Here is a 17,030-nt window from a genome sequence, read left to right on the forward strand (position 1 = left end):
ACCGGGTTCTGCCGTTTGGTCTCGCCAATGCGCCAGCTGTTTTTCAGGCATTAGTTAATGATGTTCTGAGAGACATGCTGAACATCTTTGTTTTTGTCTATCTTGACGATATCCTGATTTTTTCACCGTCACTCGAGATTCATGTTCAGCACGTTCGACGTGTTCTACAGCGCCTTTTAGAGAATTGTCTCTACGTGAAGGCTGAGAAGTTCTCTTTTCATGTCTCCTCCGTTACTTTTCTCGGTTCCGTTATTTCCGCTGAAGGCATTCAGATGGATTCCGCTAAGGTCCAAGCTGTCAGTGATTGGCCCGTTCCAAGGTCACGTGTCGAGTTGCAGCGCTTTTTAGGTTTCGCTAATTTCTATCGGCGTTTCATTCGTAATTTCGGTCAAGTTGCTGCCCCTCTCACAGCTCTTACTTCTGTCAAGACGTGTTTTAAGTGGTCCGGTTCCGCCCAGGGAGCTTTTGATCTTCTAAAAGAACGTTTTACGTCCGCTCCTATCCTCGTTACTCCTGACGTCACTAGACAATTCATTGTCGAGGTTGACGCTTCAGAGGTAGGCGTGGGAGCAATTGTATCCCAGTGCTTCCAGTCTGACGATAAGGTTCATCCTTGCGCTTATTTTTCTCATCGCCTGTCGCCATCTGAACGCAACTATGATGTGGGTAACCGCGAACTGCTCGCCATCCGCTTAGCCCTAGGCGAATGGCGACAGTGGTTGGAGGGGGCGACCGTTCCTTTTGTCGTTTGGACAGACCATAAGAACCTTGAGTACATCCGTTCTGCCAAACGACTTAATGCCCGTCAAGCTCGTTGGGCGTTGTTTTTCGCTCGTTTCGAGTTTGTGATTTCTTACCGTCCGGGTAGCAAAAACACCAAGCCTGATGCCTTATCCCGTCTGTTTAGTTCTTCTGTGGCTTCTACTGATCCCGAGGGGATTCTTCCTTATGGGCGTGTTGTCGGGTTGACAGTCTGGGGAATTGAAAGACAGGTTAAGCAAGCACTCACGCACACTGCGTCGCCGCGCGCTTGTCCTAGTAACCTCCTTTTCGTTCCTGTTTCCACTCGTCTGGCTGTTCTTCAGTGGGCTCACTCTGCCAAGTTAGCTGGTCATCCCGGTGTTCGAGGCACTCTTGCGTCTATTCGCCAGCGCTTTTGGTGGCCGACTCAGGAGCGTAACACGCGCCGTTTCGTGGCTGCTTGTTCGGACTGCGCGCAGACTAAGTCGGGTAACTCTCCTCCTGCCGGTCGTCTCAGACCGCTCCCCATTCCTTCTCGACCATGGTCTCACATCGCCCTAGACTTCATTACCGGTCTGCCTTTGTCTGCGGGGAAGACTGTGATTCTTACGGTTGTCGATAGGTTCTCTAAGGCGGCACATTTCATTCCCCTCGCTAAACTTCCTTCCGCTAAGGAGACGGCACAAATCATCATCGAGAATGTGTTCAGAATTCATGGCCTCCCTTTAGACGCCGTTTCAGACAGAGGCCCGCAATTCACGTCACAGTTTTGGAGGGAGTTCTGTCGTTTGATTGGTGCGTCCGTCAGTCTCTCTTCCGGGTTTCATCCCCAGTCTAACGGTCAAGCAGAGAGGGCCAATCAGACGATTGGTCGCATACTACGCAGCCTCTCTTTCAGAAACCCTGCGTCTTGGGCAGAACAACTCCCCTGGGCAGAATACGCTCACAACTCGCTTCCTTCGTCTGCTACCGGGTTATCTCCGTTTCAGAGTAGTCTGGGTTACCAGCCTCCTCTGTTCTCATCCCAGCTTGCCGAGTCCAGCGTTCCCTCCGCTCAAGCGTTTGTCCAACGTTGTGAGCGCACCTGGAGGAGGGTGAGGTCTGCACTTTGCCGTTACAGGGCACAGACTGTGAGAGCCGCCAATAAACGTAGGATTAAGAGTCCAAGGTATTGTTGCGGCCAGAGAGTGTGGCTTTCCACTCGCAACCTTCCTCTTACGACAGCTTCTCGTAAGTTGACTCCGCGGTTCATTGGTCCGTTCCGTGTCTCCCAGGTCGTCAATCCTGTCGCTGTGCGACTGCTTCTTCCGCGACATCTTCGTCGCATCCATCCTGTCTTCCATGTCTCCTGTGTCAAGCCCTTTCTTCGCACCCCCGTTCGTCTTCCCTCCCCCTCCCGTCCTTGTCGAGAGCGCACCTATTTACAAGGTACGTAGGATCATGGACATGCGTTCTCGGGGACGGGGTCACCAATACTTAGTGGATTGGGAGGGTTACGGTCCTGAGGAGAGGAGTTGGGTTCCGTCTCGGGACGTGCTGGACCGTTCACTTATTGATGATTTCCTCCGTTGCCGCCAGGATTCCTCCTCGAGTGCGCCAGGAGGCGCTCGGTGAGTGGGGGGTACTGTCATGTTTTGTCTTAGATTGTCTTGTCATTTTGCTTTTCCCTCTGTTCATTTTCCCCTGCTGGTCTTTTTAGGTTCGTTCCCCTTTTTCTCTCTCCCTTCCTCTCTCTCTTCTCTCTATCGTTCCGTTCCTGCTCCCAGCTGTTCCTATTCCCCTAATCAATCATTTAGTCTTCCCACACCTGTTCACTATCTTTTTCCCTGATTAGAGTCCCTATTTCTCCCCTTGTTTTCCGTTTCTGCCCTGTCGGATCCTTGTCTATTGTTCACCGTGCTGTGTCTGTGTATCGCCCTGTCGTGTCGTGTTTCCCTCAGATGCTGCGTGGTGAGCAGGTGTCTGAGTCTGCTACGTTCAAGTGCCTTCCCGAGGCAACCTGCAGTTCTTGATCGAGTCTCCAGTCTGTTCTCGTCATTACGAGTGGAATTATGCCTTATGATTGTAAATTTACTTTACTGGATTAAAGACTCTGTTTTCGCCAAGTCGCTTTTGGGTCCTCATTCACCTGCATAACAGGGGGAAATCACAGTACCTAGCATTATTCATAGTCACCACAGTACATTTTCAGTAATAGCCATGCGTTTTAAGTCACGGTAAGAGCTCTGCCGTTTCTAACAATACCTTACACAGGTTTCTACAGACCAAAGTTGCACCTTAATTATAATAAACTAAACGGATTACAATTAGCAACCATAATATGATGTAGAATGGTAACAGTGTATGGTATCCATAGGTGAGAGTGTTCATTGTGCAGCAGTGTCTGTGTCTTCTAAGCTGACATATGGAATTGTTTTAAGAAGGTCATAACATGGCTCATTTAGCTATTTGATTTTGGATTTTGACTTTAGATATACAAAAAACAGTACCTGTCAAAAGTTTGGACAGACCTACTCATTCAAGGGTTTTTCTTTAGTTGTACTATTTTCTACATTGTAGAATAATAGTGAAGACATTAAAACTATGAAATAATACATATGGAATCATGTAGTAACTAGGGCCGCCACACCGCCGGTCACGAGTCATGAAGGCAGTCAAATTCCACATTCCACATTAGGCTTCTCCAAGCTCTGATGCTGCTGCTGGTCATTATTAGCCTACCAAATTTGCTAACTGCCTGGTACTCAGCAGTCTATTTTCCTTCTAATCACTTTGACATCAATGCAAATGTAATCGAAAATCGAATCAAACACTTCATGACAGCCTAGGAGATCATGATGTGTAACATTTCTATAGGCTACGCAATTGCGGGTGAAAACAGTGTAATGGCCGCTAATGAAAAGAGGAGGATCCCATGAGCTTTCTATAGGCTCGGTCTAAAATATTTATTTCTCAACTTTCTTAATATTAAGCATATTGCTTATCTTTACAATGGGAGTATAGCCTACCTGGCTGGCATGAAAATAAACCACAGGGAAAAGCGTTCTCCATTCGCTATTTAAGTACATACACTACCGGTCTAAAGTTTTAGAACACCTACTCATTCAAGGGATTTTCTTTATTTTTACTATTTTCTACATTGTAGAATAATGGTGAAGACACCAAACTATGAAATAACACATATGGAATCATATAGTAACCAAACAAGTGTTAAACAAATCTAAATATATTTTATATTTGAGATTCTTCAAATAGCCACCCTTTGCCTTGATGACAGCTTTGCACACTCTTGGCATTCTCTCAAAAAACTTCACCTGGAATGCTTTTCCAACAATCTTGAAAGAGTTCCCACATATGCTGAGCACTTGTTGGTGACTTTTCCTTCACTCTGCGGTCCAACTCATCCCAAACCATCTCAGTTGGGTTGAGATCGGGTGATTGTGGAGGTCAGATCATCTGGTGCAGCACCCCATCACTCTCCTTCTTGATCATATATCCACAACCTGTGTTGGGTTATTGTCCTTTTGAAAAACAAATGATAGTCTCACAGACAGTGTCACCAGCAAAGCACCATCACACCTTCTCCTCCATGCTTCACGGTGGGAACCACACATGCGGAGATCATCCGTTCACCTACTCTGCGTCTCACAAAGGCAAGGTGATTGGAACCAAAAATTGCAAGTTGGACTCATCAGACCAAAGGACAGATTTTCACCGGTCTAATGTCCATTGCTCGTGTTTCTTGGCCAAAGCAAATCTCTTCTTCTTATTGGTGTCCTTTAGTAGTGGTTTCTTTGCAGCAATTTGACCATGAAGGCCTGATTCACACAGTCTCTTCTGAACAGTTGATGTTGAGATGTGTCTGTTACTTGAACTCTGTGAAGAAATAATTTGGGCTGCAAATTCTGAGGCTGGTAACTCCAATAAACATACCCTCTTCAGCAGAGGTAACTCTAGGTCTTCCTTTCCTGTAGCGTTCCTCATAAGAGCCAGTTTCATCATAGCGCTTGATGGTTTTTGCGACTGCACCTGAAGAAACTTCAAGTTATGTACATTTTCCGTATTGACTGATCTTCATGTCTTAAAGTAAGGATGGACTATCGTTTCTCTTAGCTTATTTGAACTGTTCTTGCCATAATACGGACTTGGTCTTTTACCAAATAGGGCTGACTTCTGTATACCACCCTTACCTTGTCACAATACAAATGATTGGCTCAAACGCCAATCAAGAAGGAAATACATTCCACAAAGGAACTTTTAACAAGGCACACCTGTTAATTGAAATGCATTTCGGGGGACTACCTCATGAAGCTGGTTGAGAGAATGCCAAGAGAGTGCAAAGCTGTCATCAAAGCAAAGGGTGGCTACTTTGAAGAATCTCAAATAAAAAATATATATGTTTAACACTTTTTTGGTTACTACATGATTCCATACGTGGAATAAGATTTTGAAGGGTCTCTCCTTTATCTTGGAGATATAAGAAAGCTCAGGAAATATATATATATATATATATATATATATATATATATATATATATATATATATATATATATATATATATATATATATATATATATATATACATTTTTACACATATTTAAAGTATTTTTTGGGGTAGGCACAAAACTTCCTCCATACTTCCAGATTCTTTTTAATCTCGTACTGGTTACCTTCAGAGGAGTCCCGTGACACTTGTGGGGGTCGTAGAGCAAAACGGAGAAGACCATCATGTTCGTGAGACTCCATAGAGAGGGCGAAACCATTCAGACGCGACAGACATTTTTCTTGAGAAGACCGATTTTGGGGATTTCCCATGGTCTGACAAACACCGCTTTAGCGATGTTTATTAGCTTAAACTGACAGATTTTGATGGGGATTTAAAAAAAATGTTACTTAGACTGATGCACCAGTGATTAAAATGTTATTGTACACCAGGGAAGTAGTAGCAAGTAGTATGTTTACCCTACACTACAGTACATTCCTGATTGTAGCCTATGTAGAATAAGGTGTGATTTATACTGAATATATAACATTAGATATTTGTAAGCTTGTAGAAATGCTGTCACACATGCTGTTGATGTGAGAGCTGTGTATCTACAGTTGGCTGATGTTGTCTTAATACCTAATTGGATGCTGTCTGTGCAGGAACAACGGTGGTCCAAGTGGCGGCCACAGATGCAGATGACCCCACATATGGGAACAGTGCCAGGGTGGTCTACAGCATCATCAGCGGACAGCCTTACTTCTCAGTCGACCCAAAAACAGGTAGGCGGGCTGACTGTTGGGAATAAGAGTTGGCTGTGCATTCTGGACCCTAGACATACTGTGTCACTAAATGTTATTCATTGAATTGTTGAAGATATTTGTTCAAGATAGCATCAAACTGTAGCGGTTTCCATACTTTGCCAAAGTTACGTAGTTCACATTGTAGCAGATTACAACATGAACTAAACTAGCCACCCAACTCTTCATATTTTGGTGCAATTGTAGGCAAAGGTAACAGTATGCTATCATACATTTTCTCTAAACACAATAATAGTTTTTTGAGCATTCAACAAATATAAAGCAAAGGATCTGCCAAACAATGTTGGGATGTGAGGTGGTTGTTCTTGCTCATTAGCCACTGCCCCGCTGTGGGGAACGCTGGCCTCATGCAAAGCACTGGGAAGAAAACAGACAATTGCAGGTAGTTCCATCATGTTTGGCTTATCACCATCTTTTTCTCCCAGTAACACATCCAGGGGATATCTGCTTACATGCTGAGGTTTTATAAGTTTGTCTTTGAGTAAACTCACTGACTTGTTAAAATCAATGGAAACTTTTTTTCCTATACAATCTTAGACGTAAAGGTGCCTGAAATAAACTTTTGGGTTGCCATGACTGTGGAACCTTTCCAGTTAAAAAAAACCCTATGTAAAGTTTCAAGCCGGAACCTTTTTAATAACATATTGTAGAGGTGGCAGTCTGTCAGATTGGATGTATGGCTTTCAGAGACTTCTTTTTGACCACCCATTAGTGTAAATATTTATGCATATTCTAATATAATATCAATACTATTAACATTGCTGTCTACATATTGTAATAAAGTGGTAACTTTTCCCACTTTGGTATTTGTATAGGCAGACACCTGTCTTCAACATTAACATGTAATGTAATGACACTACATCAGATGAACAGGAATGACATTTACTCTAACAGGTGGCCCCCACAAAAACATCTAAAAGCCACGCCCCTGCTGAGCCACACCTCTACTCCAGGCTTCCTCCAGGAACCTGTTAATACATTGAACCATTAAAGGTTCAACCAAGAACTCCTCAATGAAGTGAAGGTGCAAATATGAACCCTTGACTAGCAATGGTTCCTTGAGGAACTCCAGGGGTTCCTTGAGGATCTTCAGGGTTCCTTGAGTCACAACTAATTTGAAACGTGCACTGTGGATAAAATGTACTTATATGTCTTGAATAACAGAGTCCATTACACTGGGTGGGCAAATAGCAACCAGCCAGTCCTCTGATTCAAAACGATATGTGTTTCAGGAAGTGCTTTCAAACTAGTAGACATTTGCAGCATTGTCAAGCCATGCTGTGAAGCCTAGAACATTAGCCTGTGTGAGGAACAAGATTGATAGAGATTTGATTACTTGAATGCGTCCTCACAATGATCTTTAACAAAGTTAACGAAACCACTTCAACTCAGCATTAAGTCTCAAGTCGGAATTCGTGACATCAATACCAATCAGAGCGAGAGCCGACATTTGCTAAAGTAATGTTTAAGCAGCACGTCTGCCCATTACTCCGTCTGCATAGTTATTTCATAAGACTCCTCCAGTTGAAAGAATGGAGCCCACATGCTAATAGCAGCAAACTATAATGCATGTTTCATTCGCTAAGGAGGCTCTTTAAATCTTTAAATGTGATCTTTCATGTTGTTTTAAAGAGGTTCTGATTACTGAAGAGGTCACTGAAAGAAAAGTACTATTCAGGAGGTCCAATGGCGCTCTTTAACTTCCTGGAAAGCCAGATGCACTATGTGAAGGTCTTATGAAGAAAAACTTCCGAAAGGGCTAATTCGAGGCAGAAAGGAGTTGGAGCATTCAACAAAAAAAGGTAGAGAATGATTTATGTCAGCATTAATCCATTGTTAATCCATTTCGACGTCAAGCTGAAGTTTTCCTCAGAGTTGATTTTTGTTGTTGTTCCTTTGTTTGCTGAAGCGCGAAGGCCCACCTGAATGCCAGACAAATCTAATCAAATCAAACTGTATTTGCCACATGCGCCGAATACAACGAGTGTCGACTTTACCGTGAAATGCTGAATACAACGAGTGTAGACTTTACCGTGAAATGTTTACTTACAAGCCCTTAACCAACAGTGTAGACTTTACCGTGAAATGTTTACTTACAAGCCCTTAACCAACAGTGTAGACTTTACCGTGAAATGTTTACTTACAAGCCCTTAACCAACAGTGTAGACTTTACCGTGAAATGTTTACTTACAAGCCCTTAACCAACAGTGTAGACTTTACCGTGAAATGTTTACTTACAAGCCCTTAACCAACAGTGTAGACTTTACCGTGAAATGTTTACTTACAAGCCCTTAACCAACAGTGTAGACTTTACCGTGAAATGTTTACTTACAAGCCCTTAACCAACAGTGTAGACTTTACCGTGAAATGTTTACTTTCAAGCCCTTAACCAACAGTGTAGACTTTACCGTGAAATGTTTACTTACAAGCCCTTAACCAACAGTGCAGTTCAAGAAGATATAAATATTTACCAAGTAGGCTAAAATAAAAAGTAATAATAAAATGCAACACAATAAGAATTACAATAACGAGGCTATATACCGGAGGAACCAGCACCGTCAGTGTACAGGGGTACAGGCTAGATGAGGTGAACAGCGAGTAGCAGCAGTGTAGAAGAGGACCATCCAGGACCTTTTGTATAGGTCCTGGATGGCAGGAAGTTTGGCCCCAGTGATGTGCTGGGCCGTTCGCTCTACCCTCTGTAGCACCATACAGTCAGATGCTGAGCAGTTGCTGTGAGGATGCTCTCGATGGTGCAGCTGTAGAACCTTTTGAGGATCTGGGAACCCATGCCAAATCTTTTCAGTCTCCTGATGGGGAAAGGTTTTGAGACGGACTATGTGTCATTTTTTTTGCATGATTTTGCGGTGAAGTTTTCTGTGAGAGAACTCCACATGAGCCTTCTCTTTCTTGGAAATATTCATAAACCAAGTTGTTTACCAGGCTGGTCAATACTGTTATCAGTAATTGTGTAAGAAGTTTTGAAATGGTACACTCTGTATAGCTTGGTGGTGCAGTCTCTTGCAATCAGTGTAGTGATATCACAAATGTCTTTTGAGGGACACCTTAACTTTAGCATATTTTAACCAAATTTGTATGCACTTTACATTTGCAGACACGACATGGAGGAATACATATGGCAAAGCTGAATCATACAAATTGTGTCTGGCGCAGGGGGAAATAAAATGGGCTTACATGCCAGGTTAAGAAAGAACATATGGAATAATTGGACATGCTCTTAGTTTGACAAGAATATGAATCCATTTAAATGCAGCTACCTGTGATAAAAAGGCCAAAGGTGAATACTGTTTCTATGTCTCTGTAAACCACTAATCACACTCATTTGATGAAAAAGACTGTGCCTTAGTGAAAGGGTGACTTTGACAAAGTGCTTGAGCTGAAAGGCACTCATTAATCTCTAGCTACACAGCAACACTGCACCACCAGCGATTAAGGGGCTGAGGGGTAGTGGGCAGGGAGGTGGACAACGTCACGTGTGACCTGGACTTGGAGGGTTTGCATCCTGGCTCACTTTTGTCCAGCAAGTCCCTTTACTTGGCATCTTAATCCCAAATTGAATCCTCAAGGTGCCCTTGGGGGAAAAAAAGTGGTTAACCCTGAATAGCTCCAATAACTTCCAAGCTGTAAATGTAATGTATAATGTGGGCAAAATACATACTTTGCTGTGGGTGAGGGTGGCTTATTAAACAGCCATTTTGTAATGTAGCTCAGGAAATAGCACACTTGAGTTTGAAGGTGAAAATCAAAAGGCGGTGCACTGCAATGCGTTAAGGGTGAGTGTTAATTGATGAAAGACTCAATGAATAAATGTAGCTATGAATGAGTGTCTGGTCTGTCTACTGTTTGTTATGATACTCATTATGCATTTTTGAATGGCATTAGTAGAAATGGACCATGACTAACAAAGATTAATAATGCACTCCTCCCTGCACAACACTCACACGCAAGTACACACACACACACACACACACACACACACACACACACACACACACACACACACACACACACACACACACACACACACACACACACACACACACACACACACACACACACACACACACACACACACACACACACACACACACACACACACACACACACACACACACACACACAAACACATAGTTGCATACACCTTAGAGGCAGAGATGGGCACTCGAGCACATCAGCGATGCCAGCCATGTCTGCTTGCCTCAGACCTCCGTGTCCTCACTACGGGAGAGAGCGGAAAGGCCAGGCGTCTACGCGAGGATTAATTATGTTTAAAGGGGATATTTAAGACGGGCCTGCGTGCATTTCAATTTGACGTAGGCGCTACTTCTGCGATGACAGCGTTTAGAGCTTCACCGTCATCTCTTTCAGCTCCTCCGGTCATGAGGAAGGAGATAATTTCATTAAATGTAAAATGCTCAAATAAAGAAAAAGGCCAAGGCCAGTCTAGCTGCTCTCCACCTGTTCTTTCATCTCATTCTATGTCAGGGCTAAGATACCAGATACTGAGCCTGAGAGATGGTTCCGAAACCCGGTAATCCTGTTCTGATTAAGATATTGGCCTGGCCTTTTGGGAGCTTTCTACTGTGGGTGTTCTCTAATCTGTTCGAATCATGACACCCACACACGCACACGCAGACACACACACATACAGAATTGTGCATCACCTCAGGGAGATTGTTGTACTATCCACTCCAGTGACTGGAGGACATTACAGCTCAGCGTAGATATAAATCTGGCCTCCCACCATTCTGCCAGGTAATGTACAATACAACCTGGCTCTATCTTTGGTATAATACTCAGAAAGAGATACCCTTGGCAAAAATCCTTTATCTCACCCCCGCACAGCAAAATTCGATTGGTAAATTGAACACTGTGGGTTTTCAATTTAACACTTTTGAAGTGTGTATATGACAACCAGCAAAAAGTGTTGAATTTACACTTTTCAAGGTGTTGCCCTTCTAACACAGATACTTTCCAACACCAGTGGCATTAAAATGTTATACAAACTCTGTGTTAAAGGTAATGGTGTTCACTGATACCTTGTATTTAACACTTGTATTGCATTTTTACACTAGGTCAGTGTTAAAGGTGCGCTGGTATGGTGTTCACTGATACCTTCTCCAGTGTTAAAGCAACACTGAGATTGTTCAATTTAACACTGGTCAAATGTCTACATGGATCCACACTTTCAGTGTTAAATGAACACATTGCTTAGTGTACAGCGTAATTTGCATATTTAAAATCAAAATCAAACCAAGCTTTATTTTTACAGCACATTTCAGACATGGAATGCAACACAATGTGCTTCACAGGAAAAACTAAGAAAATGAAGAAAATAAAAACCTAAATATTTACTACACAACAAACATAAGAGGATAAAAAACAAAAGAATAACAATAAAACTGAACGACTAAAAAAGGAGTCTCTTATAAATATGTCCACAGTTTCGGCCCCCCTCAGGTTCAGTGGCAGGCTATATCAGAGGCATAGTAACAATGGCTGCCTCTCCATACCTCTTGTTTCTAGGCTTTGGGATGGATAAAAGGCCAGTTCCAGAAGACCTGAGGGATCTACTGGGTACATAACTTAAAAGCATGTCTGACATGTATTGGGGAGCACAATCGTGGATTGATTTAAAAACCAATAGAAGAATCTTAAAATGTATTCTAAAACTCACAGGCAGCCAGTGCAGAGACATTAAAACCGGTGTAATAAGTGCTCTCCTTCTGGTCTTGGTCAGTACCCGTGCTGCAGCATTCTGTATGTTTTGCAGTAGACCAGTGGCTTTCTTGGGTAGTTGAGACAGGAGAGCATTACAGTAGTCATGCCTAATTATAATAAAAGCATGGATGAGTCTCTCTGTATCAGCCTGAGAGAGAAATGGCCACACCTTGGTAATGTTCCTCAGCTGGTAAAAAGATATATTGGTCACATTCCTAATGTGTGATTCGAAATGGAGTTCAGAATCTAAAATAACACTGTAACGGCGTTCTTCGTTTGTGGAAAGAGAGTCGGACCGAAATGCAGCGTAGTGGTTACTCATGACTTTAATAGAAAAAGTGACACATGAAATAACGATACAAAATACAAAACAACAAACGGAACGTGAAATCTAATTACAGCCTATCTGGTGAAACTACACAGAGACATGAACAATCACCCACGAAATACAAAGCGAAACCAGGCTACCTAAATACGGTTCCCAATCAGAGACAACGAGAATCACCTGACTCTGATTGAGTACCGCCTCAGGCAGCCAAGCCTATACAACACCCCAAATCAGCCACAGTCCCAAATACTACAAACCCCAATACGAACATACAATATAACATAAACCCATGTCACACCCTGGCCTGATCAAATAATTAAAGAAAACACAAAATACTAAGACCAAGGCGTGACAAACACCTAGGTTTTTTACCTGGTGTTTTATCTTTATTGCCGTGAATTAAAATGTGAGGCCAGATTCTATTTCTGTGTTTTGGCTCCAACAATAAATACCTCGGTCTTGCCTTGATTTAGCTGGAGGAAGTTGCAAGCCATCCAAGTATTTAAATCAATAATACAATAATACAGTAAACTAATCATTTATCCGTGGAGCTTAAATCCTCTGGTGACACAGAGAATTAAAGATGTGTATTGGCTGCGTAGAAGTGAAAATCATTGCTGTGCTTTCCCATAATGCCTTTGGAGTAAATTGTAGAGTCACCACCCATTACCCTATTTGTTTAGTGACAGAGACTTGGTTGTTGCATTCATAAAATGTTCAGTCCTGTGGCCTTCATAAAGTGAGCTCCTAAGCAAATATGTTATAAAAAAGTATAATATAACACAATACATAAAGCCTTATTACGAGAGCCTAGTTTTAACATAATTCAGTGGACTGAAGCGCGTAGTTTACATGCAAAATCAGGCTTTCAATGTATTATAGATTTAACTAGGCAAGTCAGTTAAGAACAAATTCTTATTTACAATAACAGCCTACCCCGGCCAAACCAGGACGACGCTGGGCCAATTGTGCTCTGCCCTTCAGGACTCCCAATCACAGCTGGATACAGCCTGGATTTGAACCAGTTACGCCTCTTGCACTGAGATGCAGTGCCTTAGACCGCTGCGCTGAGATCTATATATGATCTATATATGCTGGGAAATATGATATTAAGGGGCTTGGTTTTGGTATAACACTTGTTATTAACGCCAACAATGGGGTTATTTTACACCATTGAGTGTTAATTTAAAACTTACAGAGTTAGTTTAGCACCTGAATCAACACTAGAAATATTGCACTGAAACTAGCTGCCATTCACTCCATTCATAAAGTAACATCACATCAACACCAAAACTGCTTACACCAGGATATGAACACTGGCGATTTTGCTGTGTGAGATGTCTGGAGCATTTGACATGTATGACATTTCTCATATGCTGTAGCACCCCCACCCCTCCCCAAAAACAATAATAATTAGTTTTTACAATGTAACAGTAATATTACTGAAGATGAGTCACAGTTATCTACATCTCGTAATGTTACATAATTGTTTAATGTTATACCACACAGACCACCAAGATATGGGAAATTTACAGTATCACGTATAGTCAAGGTGGAGAATGATGCCCAGGAGACCTCAGCCGATAGCAGTTCAATCTGTGTATCTTTCACAGTTTGAGTGAGCTAAATTGTTATTGAAATACGTATCTGTGCTCTGGATTGGAATCTTTCAAGAGATAAGTTGGATGTAGAGAATATTTGTAAGGTGGCTTTTCATGAACAAACTAAAAAGCAACAACCTCTCTAGGAGGTTGTACTATTCCCAGTGTATATGGTCTTTTCCCCCTCTTGCATCTTACATGGATCAATTGGGTGTAGGTGGACCCCCGGAGGTTGAGGAAATCACACCACTCTTATTTAAGTTTCCATCGCCTTCATCATTACCTTTCATAGCCACATGGATAGTAGGCCAGAGGGTTTCCTATCCTAGCAAAGTGCTCCAGTCCCCACACTTTTATTTCCTCCTCCCAAGACGAATGTCAAGGATCCCTGTCTTTTTGCAGGGAGAGTGGCCTACCCCTCCGCCTCCAGCACTGGGGAGAGGGAGACAGCGAGATAAATGTGCGGCGGCTACAATGCGTCTGCTTCGGCAGCACCGGAGGCGGAGGGAGTCACGGTGCGATGCCGATGTGGGGCCATGCCGCGATAGCGACAGAAGGATTTTAATCATCGCCTCTCCCCAGGAATGACACGGGTGCAGCACAACAGAGATATAGAGCGAGGGGGGCTGGCACCCAGCAGACAAACAACAGCCTGGCGACATAGCCGTGCGGATTAGCACTGTCGCTCTGTGAGAAATATGTGTGCTGCTGGCCAGGCGGGCGGCAGGCGTCGGGAGGAGAAAACACATTGCATTTTTTTACCCCCACATGCTGGAATAAGGATTCATGGCATCATTAACCACAGCCTATATCTCTTGGGCACCAATGCACAGAGCTGATATTAAATAAGTATATCAATTGTATGTGAAGCCTATCTTTGTTTAGTGAGATTATTCACTTGGTTTACCGCTGGCTGCACACACTTAACATATTTTCTTACGGGCTACATTTGAAGTTTTTGGGGTAAGCCATTGTTGTTGTTGTAGCTGTTGTTGTTGTTTGAATGTAGCCATTAGCCAACTTTTTCGAACAGACAACTTCTTCTTTTCCAGAATTCTTTAAGACGGTTTTGTACTTTCAAGTTAGAACTTTATTGTTTTCTGTCTCTGTGGTGGTAGTGATAGATAGAGTTGAGAGAACAGGGAAAGTTTTGTTTGTTTTGTACCTAGCCTGGTTTGAGGGACCTCTGTTGGATTGAAGGTTTGAAGCAAGCTCTCTGATGCATGTCAGCAAACAGGGTTCACAGGTGTCACAACAGCTGACACTGGGGCACTGTTGATGCTCTTTAATTGGCTACAAGGTTACACAGTGGGGGAAACTAGCAGCAAACCCCGATGAATCTATGAATAGATGGATGGATGAATGGATGGAGGAAAGGGGGATACAGCTAGGAACAGGAGAAGATGGATGTATCCAATCCACACATCCACACATACAGTAGCTCCATAGACAGATGCTTTGACAAACATGAAGGCATCAGGCGTTAAAAATAAACCAGCTTCTCGACTGACATGTTCTGACTCCTCGTCTTAAACTGGGAACCAAAGCATTGACTAAGAGGCAGCTGTGGTTTTCTCCCAGTAGGAAAACTTCACCCACTATTCATTAGTTTGTGCTACGACTTGACTTTATTGACCGTCATTATGTTGTGGCGAGAGCATGGCAGAGGCCTCAGATAAAGAGGTGGACGGCGTCGTAAAATGTTGCTAATTGAGTCACTTACTTCGACTGGGCCAATAACAGACTATCTGATTTGTAAGTATAACAAATGTTCAGGCAGTTGGTCTAAATACCTTGAAACACTGTTTTTCCTCGGCAAACCCAGGCTTCATTTGTGAGATGTATGCATCTTTTTGTCAAGTCTTCAGGCTGCGTTCACTATGTTGCTGTGAGAGTGTGTATGATTGTGGGTGGTCAATAGGTGTAGGGGTGGATACACAGGTACATTCCAAAGACAATAGCAATAATGTCCTATTCTTTACAATAGAGTCCAGTGGACCTCTCTATGCAATATCTGGATTTTTAGGAAAACATGTCTTCAAACCAATGCATATGTAATTACTCGACCTGCATTTGGGAGGGAAAGAGAGAGAAAGTTTCGTTTCCCATTAAGTCAACTACAAATGTATTTGCACGATTTAACCAAATCAATGCATGTGAAAAAGGTAATTCAAATAAACAAATTCAACCTAGCTCATTTCCGATTTATACGAAATTGTATGACTACAGAGGTAGCAAAACTGTACTTCAAATCTATGATACTCCCCCACTTAACATACTGCTTGACTAGTTGGGCCCAAGCTTGCTGTACAACATTAAGACCTATTCAGTCTGTCTACAAACAGGCTCTCAAAGTGCTTGATATGAAGCCCAATAGCCATCATCACTGTTACATCCTTAGAAAGCACAAGCTCCTGAGTTGGGATAATCTTGCATGTCTTGAAATACACATGACTGTAATGCTTTGGATAAAATGTCTTGTATTCAAGATCCTAAATGGCCTGCCCCCCCCCCCCCCCACTCAGTATTTTGTTAAACAGAAAACCCCAACATATGGCAGCAGATTCACAAGGTCTGCCATGAGAGGTGACTGTATAGTTCCCTTAAGGAAAAGCACCTTTAGTAAATCCGTTTTCTCTGTGAGAGCTTCCCATGTCTGGAATACATTGCCATCAGACACACATAATTGCACCACATATCACACTTTCACAAAATGCTTGAAGACATGGCTAAAGGTCAATCAGATTTGTGAACATGGTCCCTAGCTGTGCGTTGTCGCTTTCCATGTTATCTGTTGTCTGTAGCTTGTGAGGTGTTGAAACACTTTGTTGCATTTATGAATTTTGTCTTGCTGCTTTTTGTTCTATGTTGCTATGTCTGTATGCTACATCTTGCTTGTCCTATGTTGCTCTGTCTGTATGCTATGTCTTGCTTGTCCTATGTTGCTCTGTCTGTATGCTATGTCTTGCTTGTCCTATGTTGCTATTGTCTATATTGTAATTGTTTGCCCAGGGACTGCAGTTGAAAATTAGCCGGCTGGCTAAAACCGGCACTTTTACTGAAATGTTGATTAATGTGCACTGTCCCTGTAAAAAATAAACTCAAACTCAAACTCAATGTTTGGATCCTACATGGCAAGAATCTGTGCCTAGTTCTTGAGTAGTTATGATCAAATTTTGTTCAGAACACACAGATACCGTTTCTTCAACATTGTCATCCTCTGATCTTCTATTTTATTAAGGTCTCTTAAGGTCAAGTCCCCTGAGATGTGCTTGTGTGAATTATAAATGTCTCGCATATCCCATTGATATCAA

At 42.6% G+C, this 17,030-nt stretch overlaps 1 protein-coding gene across 1 annotated transcript in view; it reads left to right on the forward strand.

The window, feature by feature from the left end:
- Positions 1-17,030, forward strand: part of LOC124039174 (cadherin-7-like) — a 135,082-nt gene that overhangs the window by 67,776 nt on the left and 50,276 nt on the right. Inside the window, exon 4 of the mRNA XM_046355081.1 lies at positions 5,887-6,006. Within this exon, the coding sequence (XP_046211037.1) occupies positions 5,887-6,006 (120 nt within the window). The remainder of the gene's footprint in view (positions 1-5,886; positions 6,007-17,030) is intronic.

This window comes from Oncorhynchus gorbuscha, linkage group LG07 (assembly GCF_021184085.1).
Source record: "Oncorhynchus gorbuscha isolate QuinsamMale2020 ecotype Even-year linkage group LG07, OgorEven_v1.0, whole genome shotgun sequence".
Classification (NCBI taxonomy): Eukaryota; Metazoa; Chordata; class Actinopteri; order Salmoniformes; family Salmonidae; genus Oncorhynchus; species Oncorhynchus gorbuscha.